This window comes from Lithobates pipiens, unplaced genomic scaffold, assembly GCF_037356315.1.
Source record: "Lithobates pipiens isolate NorthernLeopardFrog02 unplaced genomic scaffold, aLitPip1_a1.2 Scaffold_19, whole genome shotgun sequence".
NCBI lineage: Eukaryota > Metazoa > Chordata > Amphibia > Anura > Ranidae > Lithobates > Lithobates pipiens.
In genome coordinates, this window is record NW_027507764.1 from 100,330,800 (window position 1) to 100,349,290 (window position 18,491).

General features: G+C 44.8%; 1 protein-coding gene across 5 annotated transcripts in view; it reads right to left on the reverse strand.

Annotated features, from left to right (window-relative positions):
* PFKP (phosphofructokinase, platelet) overlaps positions 1-8,736 on the reverse strand; it is a 126,581-nt gene extending 117,845 nt beyond the window's left edge. For 2 of the 5 annotated variants that reach the window (XM_077491115.1, XM_077491112.1), the window contains exon 1: positions 8,426-8,736. In XM_077491115.1, the coding sequence (XP_077347241.1) occupies positions 8,426-8,510 (85 nt within the window). In that variant the 5' untranslated portion in view covers positions 8,511-8,736. The remainder of the gene's footprint in view (positions 1-8,425) is intronic. The other 3 variants (XM_077491114.1, XM_077491111.1, XM_077491113.1) reach the window with 2 other exon arrangements.
* Between the last annotated feature and the right edge of the window lie 9,755 nt (positions 8,737-18,491).

Here is an 18,491-nt window from a genome sequence, read left to right on the forward strand (position 1 = left end):
AGAGAGGACATATACGGAATAGAAGACTCACAGGCTGCATATGTGACATGGCAACCTGGAGCATCATGACAGCCATACACTATGACACTGCAACTATTCATCACTAATAGTTCTATACCATGCAAACATCTAAACACTACAACAAAGACACAGCACCTTTATAGCAGCATCACTGGTCTTAATAAAGGATTTACCTCCCAAAAGGTACATTTAGTGGCCTGACTCATCCCATAGCACCCTCATCCCGTCTCACTCATCCTGCCGCAGGGAACGTCTGCCTTGTCTGCTAAACACTATTGCCGTGCTTGCAGTACTTTTTTCAGCATAGCGTGTTGCAATGTCACTGCAGTGGATAGAACTGAATGAAATGTCAGTTGTAACATTTCAATAAAGTTCTTTAAAAAAAAAAAATTAAACAATGCGATGTACTGCAAACAGCGAATTTGCACTATATCTCCCAGCACACACCAGCAGTCGTGCATTCAGTATGGTTGCTGGTGTGATAGATCCCTTATGATCAACCTAACAGGGTTGTCTGGTTCTATGGCAAAAGAATATTCCATTCCCATATCTGTATGTAGTTAATACATGTACCATATGTGTTCAATATATGAATTCCTTTTTATAGCTATTTACATTTTTATTATATGTTTTAACCACTTGAGGCCAGGCCTATTCTGACACTTCTCTCCTACATGTAAAAATCTAAATTTTTTTAATAGAAAATGAATTACTTAGAACCCCCAAACATTTTATATTACATAGTTACATAGTAGGTGAGGTTGAAAAAAGACACAAGTCCATCAAGTCCAATCTATGTGTGTGATTATATGTCAGTATTACATTGTATATCCCTGTATGTGGCGGTCGTTCGGGATCTTATCTAATAGTTTTTTTAAACTATCGATGCTCCCCGCTGAGACCACCGCCTGTGGAAGGGAATTCCACATCCTTGCTGCTCTTACAGTAAAAAACCCTCTTCGTAGTTTAAGGTTAAACCTCTTTTCTTCTATTTTTAATGAGTGGCCACAAGTCTTTTTAAACTCCCTTCTGCGAAAAAGTTTTATCCCTATTGTGGGGTCACCAGTACGGTATTTATAAATTGAAATCATATCCCCTCTCAGGCATCTCTTCTCCAGAGAGAATAAGTTCAGTGCTCGCAACCTTTCTTCATAACTAACATCCTCCAGACACTTTATTATCTTAGTTGCCCTTCTTTTTACTCACTACATTTCCAGTACATCCTTCCTGAGGACTGGTGCCCAGAACTGGACAGCATACTCCAGGTGCGGCCGGACCAGAGTCCCGTAGAGCGGGAGAATTATTGCTTTATCTCTGGAGTTAATCCTCTTTTTAATGCCAATATTCTGTTTGCTTTGTTAGCAGCAACTTGGCACTGCATGCCATTGCTGAGCCTATCATCATTTATATATATATATATATATATATATATATATATATATATATATATATATATATGTATTTTAGCAGAGGCCCTAGAGAGTAAATTGGTGGTTGTTGCTATTTCTTATGTCACAAGGCATTGGCGCAGCAGTTTTCCAAACTCAACTTTTTGGGGGAAAAATATGGATGATGTTACACCGAGTAAATATATACCTATGCTTTAAAATTGTGTATGCTCGTGGAATGGCGACAAACTACAATACTTAAAAATCTCCATAGGCAATGCTTTAAAACTTTTTACAATACCAATTTAGAGTTGCAAAGGAGGTCTAGAGTTAGAATTATTTCTCTCGCTATAATGTTCGCGGTGATGACCACACGTGTGCAAATACTGTTTAAATACGTTTGTGTTCGCTCCTACCTGCGAGCATAGGGGCAGGGGGAACTTTAAACTTTTTTATTTTATTAAAAAAAATATATAAATTACACTGTCCCTTTATTTATTTATTTATTTATTCCCTTTTGTAGCTTAAAGCGGTTCTTCACCCTAAAGGGGAAGTTGCGCTAGTATTATCCCTCCCCCCCTCCGGTGCCACAATCGGCACCTTTCGGGGGGGAGGGGGGTGCAGTTACCTGGATAATCCAGGTATCTGCACCCACTTCCAGCCAGACCGCCACATGGCTCCGCCCACCCCCGCATGGCTCCGCCCCCCCCCCCCCCCCGTTGTGTTCTGGGAAACACACAGTTCCCAGAGACACAGCGGGGGACCATAAGAGAAGCGCAGCGCAACTCGCGCATGCGCAGTAGGGAACCGGGCAGTGAAGCCCTCATGCCTCACTTCCCGATTCCCTGACAGAGGATGGCGGCGGTGGCTGCAGCGAGACGAGCGATCGCTCGTTATCTGCCGCCGACATCGCTGGAACCTGGGACAGGTAAGTGTGATATTATTAAAAGTCAGCAGCTGCAATATTAGTAGCTGCTGGCTTTTAATATTTTTTTTTTAGGTGCAGCTCCTCTTTAACAAGAAATGTAAACATCCCTTGTGATCACAGCAAAGCATGACAGGTCCTTCTTAGCCCTTGTACACACGGTTGGATATTCCGATGGACAATGTCCGATAGGACAATAATCCGACAGTGTATGGGCTCCATCGGACTGTTTCCATTGGAGTATACGACGGACCAAGTTTTCCAACTTGTCTATAAAATTTTCTGACAACATGCTCCGATCGGACTTTGTCCGACCATGTGTAGAGAATTCCGATCGGACAAAGTGGCACGCATGCTCAGATCAAATTCCTAGACCAAAGCTATTGGCTACTAGCCTGAACGTAGTCCCGTCGTAACGAAATAACGTCATCACGTTAAGTAGGATCGGATTTTCTGACAACTTTGTCCGACTGTGTGTATGCAACAGTTTCGGATAAAATCCATCGGACAAAATCTGACGGATTTGGTTGTAGAAATGTCCAACCGTGTGTACAAGGGCTTAGGCTTCATGTACACTAGCAGCGCCTAAACTTTGAATCTAAAAGCGTGTAAATGCGGTAACTCGCTTTTACCGCGTTTCTTTTACAGGCATTTTTAATGGAGATACATTTTTGACTATTTGCAAAAAAAACAAAAAACGCTTCTAAGCGTAAACGCAGCATGAAAAAGCGGCAAAACTGAAGTTTTTAAACGTCGGTTATTATCTGTCAAGTTAAATAATTCAGGTGAGGTTTTAAAACGTCCCGTGTACATGAATGATTTAACTTGACAGTTAGTAACTGACGTTTAAAAATGTCTGTTTTGCAGGGTTTACATGCGGCACCATCATTGGTATCACTGGGCCCCATCATTGGTATCATTGGGAGGAATTGTGCCCTTCATTGGGAGGAATTCTGCACCATCATTGGGAGGAATTCTGCACCATCATTGGTATCACTGGGCCCCAACATTGGTGTCATTGGGAGGAATTGTGCCCTTCATTGGTGCCGAATAAAATAGCTCCCCAAGGGCCGGATAAAATCAAGCAAAGGGCCACATCTGGCCCCCGGACCGCAGTTTGGAAACCACTGTCCTAGACCATAGAGATGATTGTGGATGTTCAAGTTCCTGAACACCTCTATTGGCATTGGCCGCAATCGTCGGATCGCAGAGAAGGCGATCTGGTGGCAAATTAGCTGCTAGGCTCGCTTTTACTTTGTAGGGCATTGTTGGTTTAAAAAAACAATACCTGGGTTATAGCTGACAGCTGCAGCCATGACCCTGGCATAACTGTTTCAACACTGTGACATATATTTTATGTAATGTGATGTTACAGCAAGTGGTTAAATATTTTTTATTCATAATTTTATCAACATTTACATCTCTATTTTTTTATTTTGATAATATCTACTTTTTATTTATATTTATATATATATATATATATATATATATATATATATATATATATATATATATATATATATATATAATAATTTTTTTTATCACTATTTATATAACTGTTTTTTTTTTATTAATTTGATCAATATTTACATCTGACCACAGCGTCCAGAAAAAGTGACAGTGACTGAGAAAGTCAGAGATTCTTTTACAAAGGTCACATCATTAAAACCCCATACACACTATCAGATTTTCTGCAGATTTTTTCCTTCAGATTTACCAAAACCATATAATATGAAGTCAAACCTTAGGAGTTTCAATTTGTATGCAATCAGGTAGGCCCTTGCACTACATGGTTTTGGTAAATCTGAAGACAAAAATCAGCAGAAAATCTGTGTATGGGGCTTTAAACTTAAAAAAAAAAACTTGCTGCAATTATGAATGTGCCCCAGCCAGTGCGACAATTGGGGTTATTTACGAAAGGGAAATCCACTTTGCACTACAAGTGCACATGAAAGTGCACTGAACGTACACTTGGAAGTGCAGTCGCTCTAAATCTGAGGGGAAGATCTGAAATGAGTGGAAGCTCTGCTGATTTTATCATCCAATCATGTGCAAGCTAAAATGCTGTTTTTTATTTTCCTTGCATGTCCCCCTCGGATCTACAGCGACTGCACTTCCAAGTGCACTTTCAGTGCAAAGTGGATTTTCCTTTAGTAAATAACCCCCAAACTGTTTTCTGGACAGCTTGGCCAACATGTAAATAAAAAGAAATGTGAAATGACAATAAGGAACCCCCTATACTGATCACTGTTATTACCTGTATAAAATGCATGCAGTTATCAGAAATGAACATTTTTCACAGGCGACCCTTTATGTACATTTGTTTCCTTCAAGGAATTCATGAGTCAGGGTTCAATTACAATGTTGCATTTTGACACACACGTTCCAACACGTGTCATGGTTGGTCATAGTGTCTGCTCCCAACTCAGTGCTACAGTACATTGCAACATATTCAACATATATAAATATATATATATATATATTCAACATGATATACAACATATGTGGGGGTTTTTTTCTGCATTTTAGTGCAGGCCCATAGAAGTCAATGGCAGAACATCAAAATGCAATTAACAGGCATTGGGACTTAACAAGCCTTGGACAATGGCTGTTAACCCTATCCACTCCAATTTTTTTAATTCAAAAATGCACTGAAACCGCACATTATTATGCATTTCAACACACAGAGAAAACACACATTGATGCATGACAACGCACCTACCTAATGCTAAAAAAAATGAAAAAAAAAAAAAAACGCACAGATCTAAATGGTCCCTCAATGTTATCAATATAGAAGCAAATGAAGATAATTCAGAAGCTGATCAGTGTGTGTTTAATACGGATTCAATTCATCTGCAGTACTTCGTCATCTCCTGGCAGACATGCTGAGACTTGTAGTACTGCACAGAATAGAGATATGCATGTTGCCTGGAAGGAGCAGTAGTGATAGTAGTAGTTGTTGGTAATTATAGGCTTGTGATATGGAGGCAGACATAGGCCGTGAGTGGGAGGTGAGGAGGAAAGGAGGAATGGCTGGATTAGTCACTGCATGAAAAGCCCGCAATGCAGCAGCATGAAGATAGCACAGCTCTGCCTGGGATCTGCCTCCTCCTCCTGTCATAGGTGACCTGTCTCCACTACTACCATCTTCACCTGGACTTCGTGATTAATAAGGACCCCCTAATGCTGTCATATCTCATACTGATGCCAATGAGGCCCCCCACGTCTCAAGCTCCTCTTTGAAGGGAGGTCGGAAAGCTGCCACTGATAGGATGGTGCCAGGATCTGGAACCTGATGGTCATGGCTCTCACGAATCCCAATCAGATATCTTGGCACTACCCCAATACTGCATTCTTTTCCCCTGATGGTCAATGGGCACAGGGATGGCATCCTATACACCTGATAACCAATGAGCTGCCATGCATGACTGGCATTTCTCTGATTAGGCTGCTAAAAAAGGTCATCTGTCTCCTTCTACTACATATATATATATATATACATATATATATAAAATAGTCATAAATGTCTGGCAGACCTGCCCATACTTCCCCAGTACCTAAAGGATTCCAGCTATTGTAATGGCGACCTCATGTCCATGACTTTTTCATGCCATTGACATTTTGATTCAACAGTCTGAATTGTACGAATGTGTAGGTGGCACAAAAGATACGTTTACTAACATCGATTAAATTGTTCAATTGCTTTTTTTTTATCAACAGTTCATTCAAATCAATTTTAAAAATGTACATTGTTTGCAGATCAATCAGTTGGGCTGTACTGATCAGAATTATACAACCCTCGTCAGAACGCTTTCATTGATTCACTAAAATTGGTAGAAGGCAATTGAAGTCATATGAAAAAAAAATCAAACAATCAATACTTTTTTTTTTAGATTTCATCAGAATATCGATGGAATTGATAAGTAAATGTCCAGTATAATTCCACTGCTGCTGTCACTGCCCCGGGTAAAGGACAGAGTACCAATGCTGCTGCCACTAGGACAGAGAAGCATCTTGTCAGTAGGTAGAGGTGTAATGCAAGCCAGTCAGCTGTGCATTAGTTGTACAGAGAATAGGACATGTCACCTACTGGGGGGATTTATCAAAACTGGGGCAAACAGAACCCAGAGCACCTGGGCATTGCAACCAATCAGCTTCTATATTTCATTTCTGAACTACCTGGAGCTAGAAGCAGATTGGTTGCTATGCACAGCTGCCCCAGATTCTGTCTGCTCCAGTTTTAGTACATTTTCTCCCAATGTACTATAAAGCTGGGCATACATTTTACAACCAAACTGTGCAATCTCTGTACAATCTCCTTTAGGCCCCATTCACACCTGTGCAATGGGTTTTTGCATTTTTAATTTCTTTGCATTTTTTTTTTTTTTTTGCATGTTTGCCACTTGACATGATAGGGCAGCCCATTCACTTGAACTGCAAATGCGCCAAAGTAGCTCCTGCATCTTTTTTTTTGGGCAGTGAGCCTTGTGCGTTTTTGTAATGCCTCTTTTTTCCCCAACAAAACGCATGTCTCCCAGCTGTGTTTAGGGGGTCGATAAGAAAGAAAATGGTACCACAAGCACATTTTGGTGCCTTTCTGGGAAATGTAATGGTGTGAATGGAGGGGCTCAGATCTACCAAAATGACTTCATATGGGGGGCAGACCTAACAATGCATCCAATCTGCATCCAATCCCACATTTGTCTCCGCATTACAGAGCTGATGGTGGATCTAAAGGAGATTTTAGAGAGTGTGGTCACCCCTATACAGATGCTGGTAGGAATTTGGGGTGGAAGGTGTGGGATATATCCAGGACTGTCATTGGCATAGATGGCAGAACACATTGGCAGCCTCAGGGCAGGATGATAGGTATGCTCAGGGCAGGATGATGTGTTTCCTCAGGGCAGGATGATGGGTATGGGATGTCATTGCCCCCTGGAGATGGAGGTCTTTAGCAATGGCAGAGCACAGGGCTCAGGCCAGGTATGCGGGGTGCAGGGTGACAACCCAGGGATCGGGGGGCAGACCAGTATGGGGGGGGGCAGGGTGACAACCCAGGTATCGGGGGGGGGCGAGACCAGTATTGGGGGGACTAGGGCGACAACCCATAGATCGGGGGGGGCAGACCAGTATGTGGGGGGAGCAGGGTGACAACCTAGGGATCGGGGGGCAGACCAATATGGGGGGGGCAGGGTGACAACCCAGGGATCAGGGGGAACAGACCAATATGGGAGGGGGGGCAAGGTGACAGCCCAGGGATCAGGGGGAACAGACCAGTATGGGGGGGGAGCAGGGTGACAACCCAGGGATGGGGGGACAGACCAGTATGGGGGTCAGCAGGGTGACAATCCAGGGATCAGGGGGGCCAGACCAATAAGGGGGGCAGGGTGACAACCCAGGGATCAGGGGGGACAGACCAGTATGGGGGGTGCAGGGTGACAACCCAGGGATCGGGGGGCAGACCAGTATGGGGGGGGGAGCAGGGTGACCACCCAGGGACCAGGGGGGACAGACCAATATGGGGGGGTGGGTGACAACCCAGGGATCATGGGGGACAGACCAGTATGGGGGAAGCAGGGCGACAATCCAGGGATGGGGGGCATGCCAGTATGGGGGGGCAGGGTGACAGCCCAGGGATGGGGGGGACAGACCAATATGGGGGGGGAGCAGGGTGACAATCCAGGGATGGGGGGGGGGGGACAGGCCAGTATGGGGGGGGGTCAGGGTGACAACCCAGGGATCAGGGGGGGACAGACCAGTATGGAGGGGGGAGCAGGGTGACAATCCCAGGATGGGGGGGACAGACCAGTATGGGGGGGTGCAGGGTGACAATCCAGGGATGGGGGGGGACAGACCAGTATGGGGGGGTGCAGGGTGACAATCCCAGGATGGGGGGGACAGACCAGTATGGGGGGGTGCAGGGTGACAATCCCAGGATGGGGGGGACAGACCAGTATGGGGGGTGCAGGGTGACAATCCAGGGATGGGGGGGACAGGCCAGTATGGGGGGGGGGCAGGGTGACAACCCAGGGGGACATTCCAGCTATGGGGTGTCATGCAGAACCCACCACCCCCAGGGTCCATCTCTTACCTTGGGCATCTCCTCCGCTGGTCAGCACCCCGATGGCTTTCCCGACTCCGGACAGGTTTTCAAAGAACTTCTGTGGCTGAGCCATGATCGCAGCTTCCTCCTCTTCTCCTATGCGATCAGTCAGTATACACGGACAGACAGATAGACAGACAGACAGAGGTCACTATGCAGTGTACGGCTCAGTGTCTCCCTGTCCTCTCCTCCTCCATAGACTGAACACTGAGCGATGATGATGAAGAAGAAGAAGAAGAGGAGGAGGAGGAGGAGGAGGAGGAGGACGGCTCTGCTCTGATCTCCCCGGCTCACTGACACTCCTAAAGCTTAGCAACAGTGCCCCCTCCCCAACCACGCCCCCGCCACCTACAGACACACCCCTTCTGTCACTGCCCACCGGTGTCTGTAGAATGCAGGGGGTGGGGCCAGAGAAGTGATTGGCACCTATACCGGGAAGTGAGTAGTGGGCGGGGCTTGTAGTACCCGGAGGCTCCTTGTAGTCAGCTGTAGCGGGGTGTCAGGGAGGAGGAGGGGAGGCTGATAAATCCCATGTCATCTCAGCTGAGAAGTACGGAAATGTCAAACTGAGGAGAAATGGGCAAGGTGTGTGCCCGCTCTGTACATAGAAGGGAATGGGGGACTCCGGGAACCGGAGCAGTACTTACTATGGACACCTCAATATATAATCCAGTCACACCCCACTCACACTGCCAGTCAGTGCAAGGACAAGGTCATCTAAGGCCCAGGGTGGACGTGCCAACCCCCCCCCCCCCCATAATATGTATTAGCATTATGTGTCAGCAAAAATCCCCCCAAAAAACAGCACTAATCTGCATGTTTACCCCCGAAGTGTAAATCCCCCCTCCTCCCAGTACAAATCTGCTGAAATCCCCCCTCCCAGTACATAGCTTTGCCCCCCATCTACCAAAGCTCAAATCCCCCCTCCTAGTGCATATTTCCCCCCTCCCAGCACAAATATCCCCTTAATCCCCCTCCTAGTACAAATCTTTGCCCCCCCCCGCCCCTTACTTGGGCTTCAGCAAAATGGCCCAACGCTGGAGGCAATTTACAGCACACACTAATTTTGGATAACATAATTATTAATATGGAATGTATGTTCCTTGTGTAGCGCTGGCTCCTGACGAGCAGGCACTAAGGTTTTTTTTCAAAGTTATCTTTCCTGAAACCACAGTTGGGTTTTGGGGCTAATTTGCTAAATGTCTGGCTGGGTTGCACTGGGTTCTCCTTGGCCGCAGGTGTTGCTGTCACCGCCGGCAAGGTTGGAAGCGCAGTCCAGCTGGGTGTATTGAATGCCACTGTATTCCCTCGGAACCAGCCCAGTGGGAGTGTTCTCCTGCTGTGCATTCTGGGGGGTGGTATTTAAGGTACTGACATCACGTACTTTAGGAGTTCCACTGCGTTCTGGAGATTATTTACTTTCTGTTTGGTTCTGGTCCTCCTGACCAGCCCCCATGGCACTCCTGGCCTGGTGTGCGGAACCATGCAATTCCAAGTCTCGGGTCTGGCTGGCCCAAGGCAACGCAACTGCAAGGACAGGCCTGAATGGAATTCAGGGCCTATTGATCCAAAGGTGGTCCGGTGCCATCTCATCTGGAGGGAGAGGCCCAGCAACTGGAAAACCCCAGGGGAGGACTCTTCAGGAGAAGGCCATGTGCAAGGCTAACTTCTCTGAAGGAGCCTGGAGTCTAGGTTGAAGGACGCTACCTGGATCAACATTCATATGGTATCGCCGGATCGGCTGAGAGATACTGGTACTGTATGATAGCTCTTTAAAATTTGTCTACGTCCCTCAGTAACGCACAAGTCTGTGCCAGATACTTTGTCAAACATCCTATACTCAAGTGTTCATCACAAGTCTGTGGCAGAGATCTAGTCAAACACCTTACCGGCTGCTAGGCCTAGTGAGAGGAGGTCTATCCCGGGGGTTATACAATCCAGTTGTGAAACGATCTTTATTCTCTGGATTTTCTATACGGACTCCCTTGTATTTTTTGAAGTCTAAAGTACCTGAACTCGCTCCTAACCCTCTACTTTATTGAAAGACTCTGTTTCTGTTTCAAATAAATAACCTAAAAAGAAGATTCAGTGTCAGCTTCCACATTTCTTTGGGCCATCTACCACGGGAACCCCTAGACGGAGAAGTAAACAAGAAGGTAGCCCAATAAAACCAGCAGCTCCTTCGGGGGTCAGTGCTACACGTGCTAAAGAACATTATTTTTTTATTATCAAGTTGTTATGTGTAAAATTCTACTTTCAAGCTAGGAAAGCAGGACCGGGTACCCTCAGACTATATTGAGCCGTTGTATGTTGTGTTTGGACAAGTTGATTTATTTTACAAGTTTGAGCACACTCAACAGTGAAAAGGGGAGAAGCTTTCTGATTTCATAATTCAAGTGGAGAAGATCCTACATTAAAAAAAAAAAAAGAAGGTATAGATCCACGAGAGGCTGACAACGGGTCTTACAAGGAGCTCACCCAAATCAGAATATAGTGCTGAAGCTTCTTCTCAAAGGACCCAGATCTGCTCCCACCTATCCAGAATTATAGAGGGAAATTAGAGAGGAAGAGACTCTGTTGGATAAGAAAGATTAGGAACAAGCTACTCAGAGGTAGGTACCACTTAAGAAAGAGAAAACCACTGTGCAGGTGGCTCAAAGAGCGGTTACCTGTCGGATGAGGATGATGAGTCAATGATGCATTTAGAAGATTAACAGCCAACCGCATCTAATCAGAGAGCCTCAATGGAGTCAGTACACAGGCACAGACAAAATATCAGAAGACAGGTTCTACCTTCAAAACTCCCCATTATCGCCCAAGTGGAATGAGAGAGTCGCGGGATGGCTCCTAAAATGGCAGGAGATGTTCTCATAAAATTATTATGACGTGGGCTGTGCTAAAAGTTCTCAAAACAACTCTCCTACACTGGAAATTCCTGCAGGCTCCTACATCCGATTTCTGGAAATCCATAATGGTACCACTCTATAAATACAGATATGAATCTAAAGGATATCCTACCAAATTCGCCAAGTTCTGGGACATCTGGACTGAATCTAAGGAGATAGTGGCTTCTATCACTATGTCTCCATAATACATTTTCTGCTATTTCCTTGGTAAAGATTATGGCTCCTTTCAGAGTGCTGTGGTGATAAACCCTCTAATTATGTTATTATTATGCCTCTGGTAGGGCACACTTGCTTTACTAAGGGCAGGGGTTTCAAACTCAGTTTCATCGTGGGCTGCATCAGCATTATGATTGTCCTCAAAAGGGCCGGTTGTATCTGTAAGATTAGATGTTAAGCGCATCCCCTCCCCTTACATTAGATGTCAAGAGCCACCACACCATCAGAAGTTGAGTCCACTACTCCCCTTAACATCACAGTGCACCCCCTTTCCTTATGCTGCTGCTGGGAAGAGGCTGGATGCATTGTTTGAAAGCAGAAAGTAGGGGTCTGGAGGAGGACCAGAGGAGGGCTGGAGCTCTCCTGCAGCAGCAGGAGAGGTGCGAGGGCCACAGGAAATGTCCTGGAGGGCCGGATTCGGCCCGTGGGCCTTGTGTTTGACACCTGTGACTTAGGGCATTGATTACCACACTAATTGTGTTTATGTGCTATGATGTTATATTGTGTTGTTTAAGCCTGGGTATACCCAGTAGGCTTTGTTTTGTATAACTATTCTTTTTTAACTGCTTCCCGCCCGCCCTATAGCCGAATGATGGCTTTAGAGCGGGCGCTCTCGTCCGGGAGTCCTTCCCTAGACGTCCTTGTGTTTATTTCCGCAATGTGCACCACTGCGGGCACGCATTGGGGAAGTTTTGTGTTTGCCGTGTCCCCCGAAGACAGGCAAACACAGATCGCTGTAAACGGCCAATCACAGCGGCTGTTTACAGCGCGATCAGCGTGTCCAATGTGAGATGATCTCATATGTAAACATATGAGATCATCTCTCAGCGCCACTCTCCCTCCTCACACAGACAGCGTGTGAGAGGGGAGAGATGAATGGCTGCAGTGGCCGTAAGTGGGAAAAAAAAAGTAAAAAAAAGTGCCATCCGCCCCAGTGCCATCAGCCCCAGTGCCATCCACCCCAGTGCCATCCTCCCCAGTGCCATCCTCCCCAGTGCTACCTGCCCCCAGTGCCACCTGTTAGTGCTATCTGTCCCCAGTGCCACCTGTTAGTGCTATCTGTCCCCAGTGCCACCTGTTGTCAGTGCCATTTGTCCCCAGTGCCATCTGTCATCAGTGTCACGTATAAGTGCCATCTGTCATCAGTGCCACGTGTAATCAGTGCCACATAGTGCCATCTGTCATCAGTGCCACATATTAGTGTCATCTGTCATCAGTGCCACGTATCAGTGTCATTTGTCATCAGTGCCACCTGTTAGTGTCACGTGCCATCTGTTGTCAGTGTCACATGTCATCAATGCCACTTATCAGTGCCATCTGTCATCAGTGTCACACGTCATCGCTGCCACATATTAGTGCCATCTGTCATCGGTGCCACGTATTAGTGCCACGTATTAGTGCCATCTGTCATCAGTGCCACGTATTAGTGCCATCTGTGCCACGTATTAGTGCCACGTGTCATCAGTGCCACGTATAAGTGCCATCTGTCATCAGTGCCACTTATAAGTGGCATCTGTCATCAGTGCCACATATTAGTGCCATCTGTCATCAGTGCCACGTGTCATCAGTGCCACGTATAAGTGTCATCATTGCCACGTATCAGTGCCATCTGTCATCAGTGTCACGTGTCATTGTCCTAGTGCTCCAGGGCCTTCAAAAGTGTAATAGGTAGTCAACAAGTTAGATGTGTAATTTATGCTCCTAGAACACCTGATGGCACTCCCTGCATGTTGGGCCTCTCTATGTGGCCAGGCTGTGAAAAAGTCCCACACATGTGGTATTGTAATACTCAGGAGGAGTAGCAGAATTTTTTGGGGGTGTCATTTGTGGTATAAACATGCCATGTGAGAGAAATAACCTATTACAATGACAATTTTGTGGAAAAAAATTAAAGAAATTAAAAATCTTAATTGTGCAAAGAATTGTGGGAAAAAAATGACAACATCAAAAAGCTCACCATGCCTCTTACTAAATACCTTGGAATGTCTACTTTCCAAAAAGGGGTCATTTGGGGGGTATTTGTACTTTTCTGGCTTGTTCGGGTCACAAGCCAGAAAAACCAGATCAGATGTGATCAATTTTGTATGATTCGCACCACAGCTTGTAGACTCTCTAACTTTCACAAAGACCAAATAATATTCACTAATTTGGGTTATTTTTACCAAAGATATGTAGCAGTATAAATTGTGGCCAAATTTTATGAAGAAAAATTTATAATTTGCATAATTTTGTCACAGAAACAAAGAAATATGCTTTTTTTTCAAAATTTTCGGTCTTTTTTCATTTATAACGCAAAAAATAAAAACCCCAGAGGTGATCAAATACCACCAAAAGAAAGCTCTATTTGTGGGAAAAAAAGGACAAAAAATTCATTTGGGTACAGTGTTGCATGACTGAGTAATTATCATTCAAAGCGTGAGAGCACCGAAAGCTGAAAATTGGTCTGGGCAGGAAGGGTGTTTAAGTGCCCAGTAAGCAAGTGGTTAATGCAATAAAAAGAATTAACAAAAATCATGCAACACAGAATTCAACTTCAGGAAGTTAAATGTTTTAGGGAGATAGCTCAGCAAATCCTGTTGGGGCGACTTGGAAGATCTTCAAGAGCAACTGGCTGAGTTGAATCCGACAAAGTTTATCCGAGATTCACAAAGCCCTTACTCCTCCCCTATGGTGGTGATTATCAAACAATCAGAGAACAATTCCTGACTATTACACCACTCTATGCATAGAGGACTCCCTGAAATGCCTATCAGGGGCAAACTGGTTCAGTGTGTTAGATCTAAATAGCAGGTATTACTAAGCCCCCATGCACCCAGAAGATAGGGAGACGAGTGCTTTTATCTGCCCATTGGAGTTTATTGAATTCAACAGAAGGATTGTCAGAAGCCCCTCAACCATTCAATGGCTAATGTAAAGTACTGTAGGAGACATGAACCCAACTGAGGTACTGGTGTATCTTGATGATATCATTGTCTTCAGGAAGACTCTTGAGGAGCATGAGGAGGGACTGGAAAAGGTACTGCCGAGACTCAATGAAGAAGGGTTAAAGTTGTCATTGGAGAAATGGCAATTCCACCAAAAAAGGTAGAAGCTGTCACTGCCTGGACTAGACCAAATAATGTCACTGAACTAAGGTCATTCTTAAGATTCTGCTCCTACCACTGAAGACTTGTCACAGGGTTAGCTAAAATGGCCTGACCCCTCAATGATAATAAAGATTGAGGAGGATTATGTGAATGCACCAAAGCCAAATAAGCCGAGTAAAGGACCCATAAAGCCTCAAGAATCTATTTGAGACTAGTGGACAGATCAGTGTGAACACGCATTTCACCAGTTGAAAAGGAGTTTAACCAATACTCCAGCGCTAACCTATGTTGACTCCTCTAAACCATATGAACTACACATCGATGTTAGCAGAGATGGGCTGGGCAGAGTACTATACCAAGAGCAAAATGGACATTTGCAAACAGTCACATATGTGATCAGAAATATGAACCCTGCTGAAAGTAAGGAACCATGAATCAGACAGAGACAAAAAATTTAGTAAAAATCACACCTTTTAATATAGTGGTAAAAATGGTACAAATAGTAAATGTAGTCAAAACATAGCCAGAGTACAGTAGCCAGAGCGGGTAGTCAGAACAAACCAGTAAATCAGGAAGCCAGAGATCAGTGTGGTCGGAGGCAGCAGACAGGATCAGGAACCAGAAGGGACATCAGCCAGATAAGTCTTCAACAGCAACACAACAGAGAGTCTCCAGATATGTTTGACCAAGGCGAAGGCACGGGGGAAATGAACCAGGCAGTTTAAATAGCCAGAAGGGGCTGGCTGTAGGCTGGACTGATGAGCATGAAATGATCACCAGATGAGCCACTGTGGAACGATGAGTATTGGCAATTAATCAACATCTGAGCACTGAGAAGGGAGGGATGAGAACCCAGCCCTAACAGTACCCCCTCCTCAACGACCCCTCCCCCTCGGAGGGCCACCAGGTTTGAGTAGAAAACGTTTGTGGGGAAAGTTGGTGTCGCGCTATTCTTACTCTGTTATAAGGGAGGGGCTATTACACCTTCTGCTTTATCAAATAGAAATGATCCCCAAATAATATACAGGGCAAGCACGGTGTTTGAGTGTGCAATACACTCTTGATGGTTCTGTATGATTCAAGATTAATTTCAGTATAGATATTTGTAAAAAAGATAAGGTGCAAAAAGCTAAAAAAAATAAAATAAAAAATAAAATAAAAAACCCTTTACCTTTTTTTTTTAATTTAATTTTTTTTAGCTTTTTGCACCTTATCTTTTAAAAAAAATATATCTATACTGAAATTAATCTTAAATCATACAGAACCATCAAGAGTGTATTGCACACTCAAACACCGTGCTTGCCCTGTATATTATTTGGGGATCATTTCTATTTGATAATGCTGAAGGTGTAATAGCCCCTCCTTTATAACAGAGTAAGAATAGCGCGACACCAACTTTCCCCACAAACTCTTCCTATCGGACACGGTTTGGTCCATATCGGTGTATGCAGCTATTCATCTAAATAGCTTTCACTAGGAGCAGCGCAGGAATAACCATTTACCATTGAGTGGAAAACGTCTATGGAAAGCAAGGAGGAGGACAGGAGTATGTACATTCGAGGATGAGACCCAAAAGCATTCCTCTGGACCGTGCCCTTTCCAATGAACCAGGTATTGTATGTGCTTTTAGAGCCTATGGGAGTCAATGATCGATTGTATCTCATATTCTTTATGGTTCTCAACCTGAACAAGGTGAGGACATGGTATCGATGTGGTGAAACGTTTGCACACCAAAGGTATTAATAAGGAGACATGGAACACATTCGAAATACACATTTTAGAAGGAAGGTCTAATGCGTAAGCCACTGGGTTGATTCTGTGGAGCATACAGAAAGGCCAAAAAAACATGGTGCCAGTTTCAGTGAGGGAACACGGAGTTGGAGTTTACGAGATGGCAGCCATACCCTCTCCCCAACCTGTTAGGAAGGTGCAGGTAGGCATGTGCAGTCAGAATGGAGTCTGCACCTCTCACTGGCACGTTGCAAGAACTCTTGGACCTGCACCCAAGTGGAATGAAAATCATAGAGATGCTCCTCTAATGCAGGAATTCTTTGAGGAACAAAAGAGTCAGGCAACATGGATGGCTGGAAACCATAATTCGCTATAAATGTAGACAATCGGGAAATGGTATTGACGGCACTATTGTGAGCAAACTCCGTCCAAGGTAAGAGGTCTGATCAGTTGTTATGGTGGTCAGAAATATAGCGACGTAGAAACTTCTCCAAGGCTTGGTAGGCTCGTTCTGTGGCCCCATTGGCCTGAGGGTGATACGTAGAGGAGAAGCAAAGCTGAATTCATAACTGTGCACAAAAGGCTTGCCAAAACCTAGAGACAAACTGGCTACCCAGTCTGAGATAATAACCTTGGGTAGCCCATGTAACTGAAAGATCTCCTGAGCAAAAGTGGATGCCAGTTCTTTGGATGTGGGCAACCTTTCCAGTGGAATACAATGAGACATTTTAGAGAACCGGTCAACCACCATAAGAATAACTGTGTTGCCCTGGGAGTTGGATAACTCCACAATAAAATCCATGGACAGGTGGGTCTAAGGCCTCTCTCCATTGGGTATGGGTTGTAGGAGGCCCACTAGAAGGCGTTGTGGTGTTTTACACTGAGCACACACAGCGTGGAGACTATGCCACAGAATTATTGAGAAATAGCCCAAATGTGTTGATTTTTCCCTGGGTGGACAGCTGCCTTGGGAGAATGGTAAGTCTGGAGCAAAGCAGTGTGGAGATTCTTAGGGACAAAGCAGCAGTCTCCAGGTTTCTCAGGAGGAGCATGGATCTGAGTGGCAAGATCTCTGTCACCCAAAGGTGAAGTGAGACTAGTAGTATGCACAGTAGCCAGAATACAATTGGGAGGTATCACAGTAAAAGGAACCGACTACATTTTGGAAGCAGAGGAAAACGATTGCGACAATGCGTCAGCCCTTACATTCTTAGTACCCCGCTGGGAGGTAAGCTTTTTGCCTCAGACAAGAATGTGAGATTCTTATGGTCAGTCAAAATGAGGACTGGCACAGTGGTACCTTCGAGGAGATGCCTCCATTCTTTCAGAGCTAAAATGATAGCTAACAATTCTCTGTCTCCATTATCATAATTGCACTCCGCAGGAGATAATTTCTTAGAAAAGTAGCCACAAGAATGCATAGCATTCGCAGATTTGGGATGCTGAGACAGAAGGGCATCTTCTCCAGTCTCAGATGCATCAACCTCAAGAATGAAGGGTAACGTAGGATCAAGATGTGCCAGCACAGGAGCTGAAACAAAGGCAGCCTTGAGAGACTCAAAGGCTTATTCTGTGGGTTACTGTCCTTTCTGCTCATATCAGTCAGGGGTTTGACCAGAGAAGAGAAGTTCCAAATACATTTTCGATAATAATTGGCAAAGCCAAGAAAACATTGTAGCGGACATAGACCTATGGGTCAAGGCCACTGTAGAACTGCAGATAGTTTCTATGGGTCCATCGAAAAAAATGGCAGTAGAAATTACATAACTCAGAAATGTAACCTGTTCACGATGAAACTCACACTTCAACTTACAATACAGGTTACTATTTCTCAGCAATGTAGCACACAAGAGACTTCTGTGTGGTAGCTCTCTAGGGAATTAGAATATATGAGGATATCGTCGAGATAAACCACCACACATTGCTGCAACATATCTCGGTGGACATCGTTGAGGAATTCCTGAAAAACTGCAGGAGCGTTGCAAAGACCAAACGGCATTACGAGATATTCGTAATGTCCTGTAATGGTATTAAATGCAGTTTCCCATTCGTCGCCCTCCTTGATCCTCACAAGAATGTATGCCCCTCTCAGATCGAGCTTTGGGAAAACTGTTG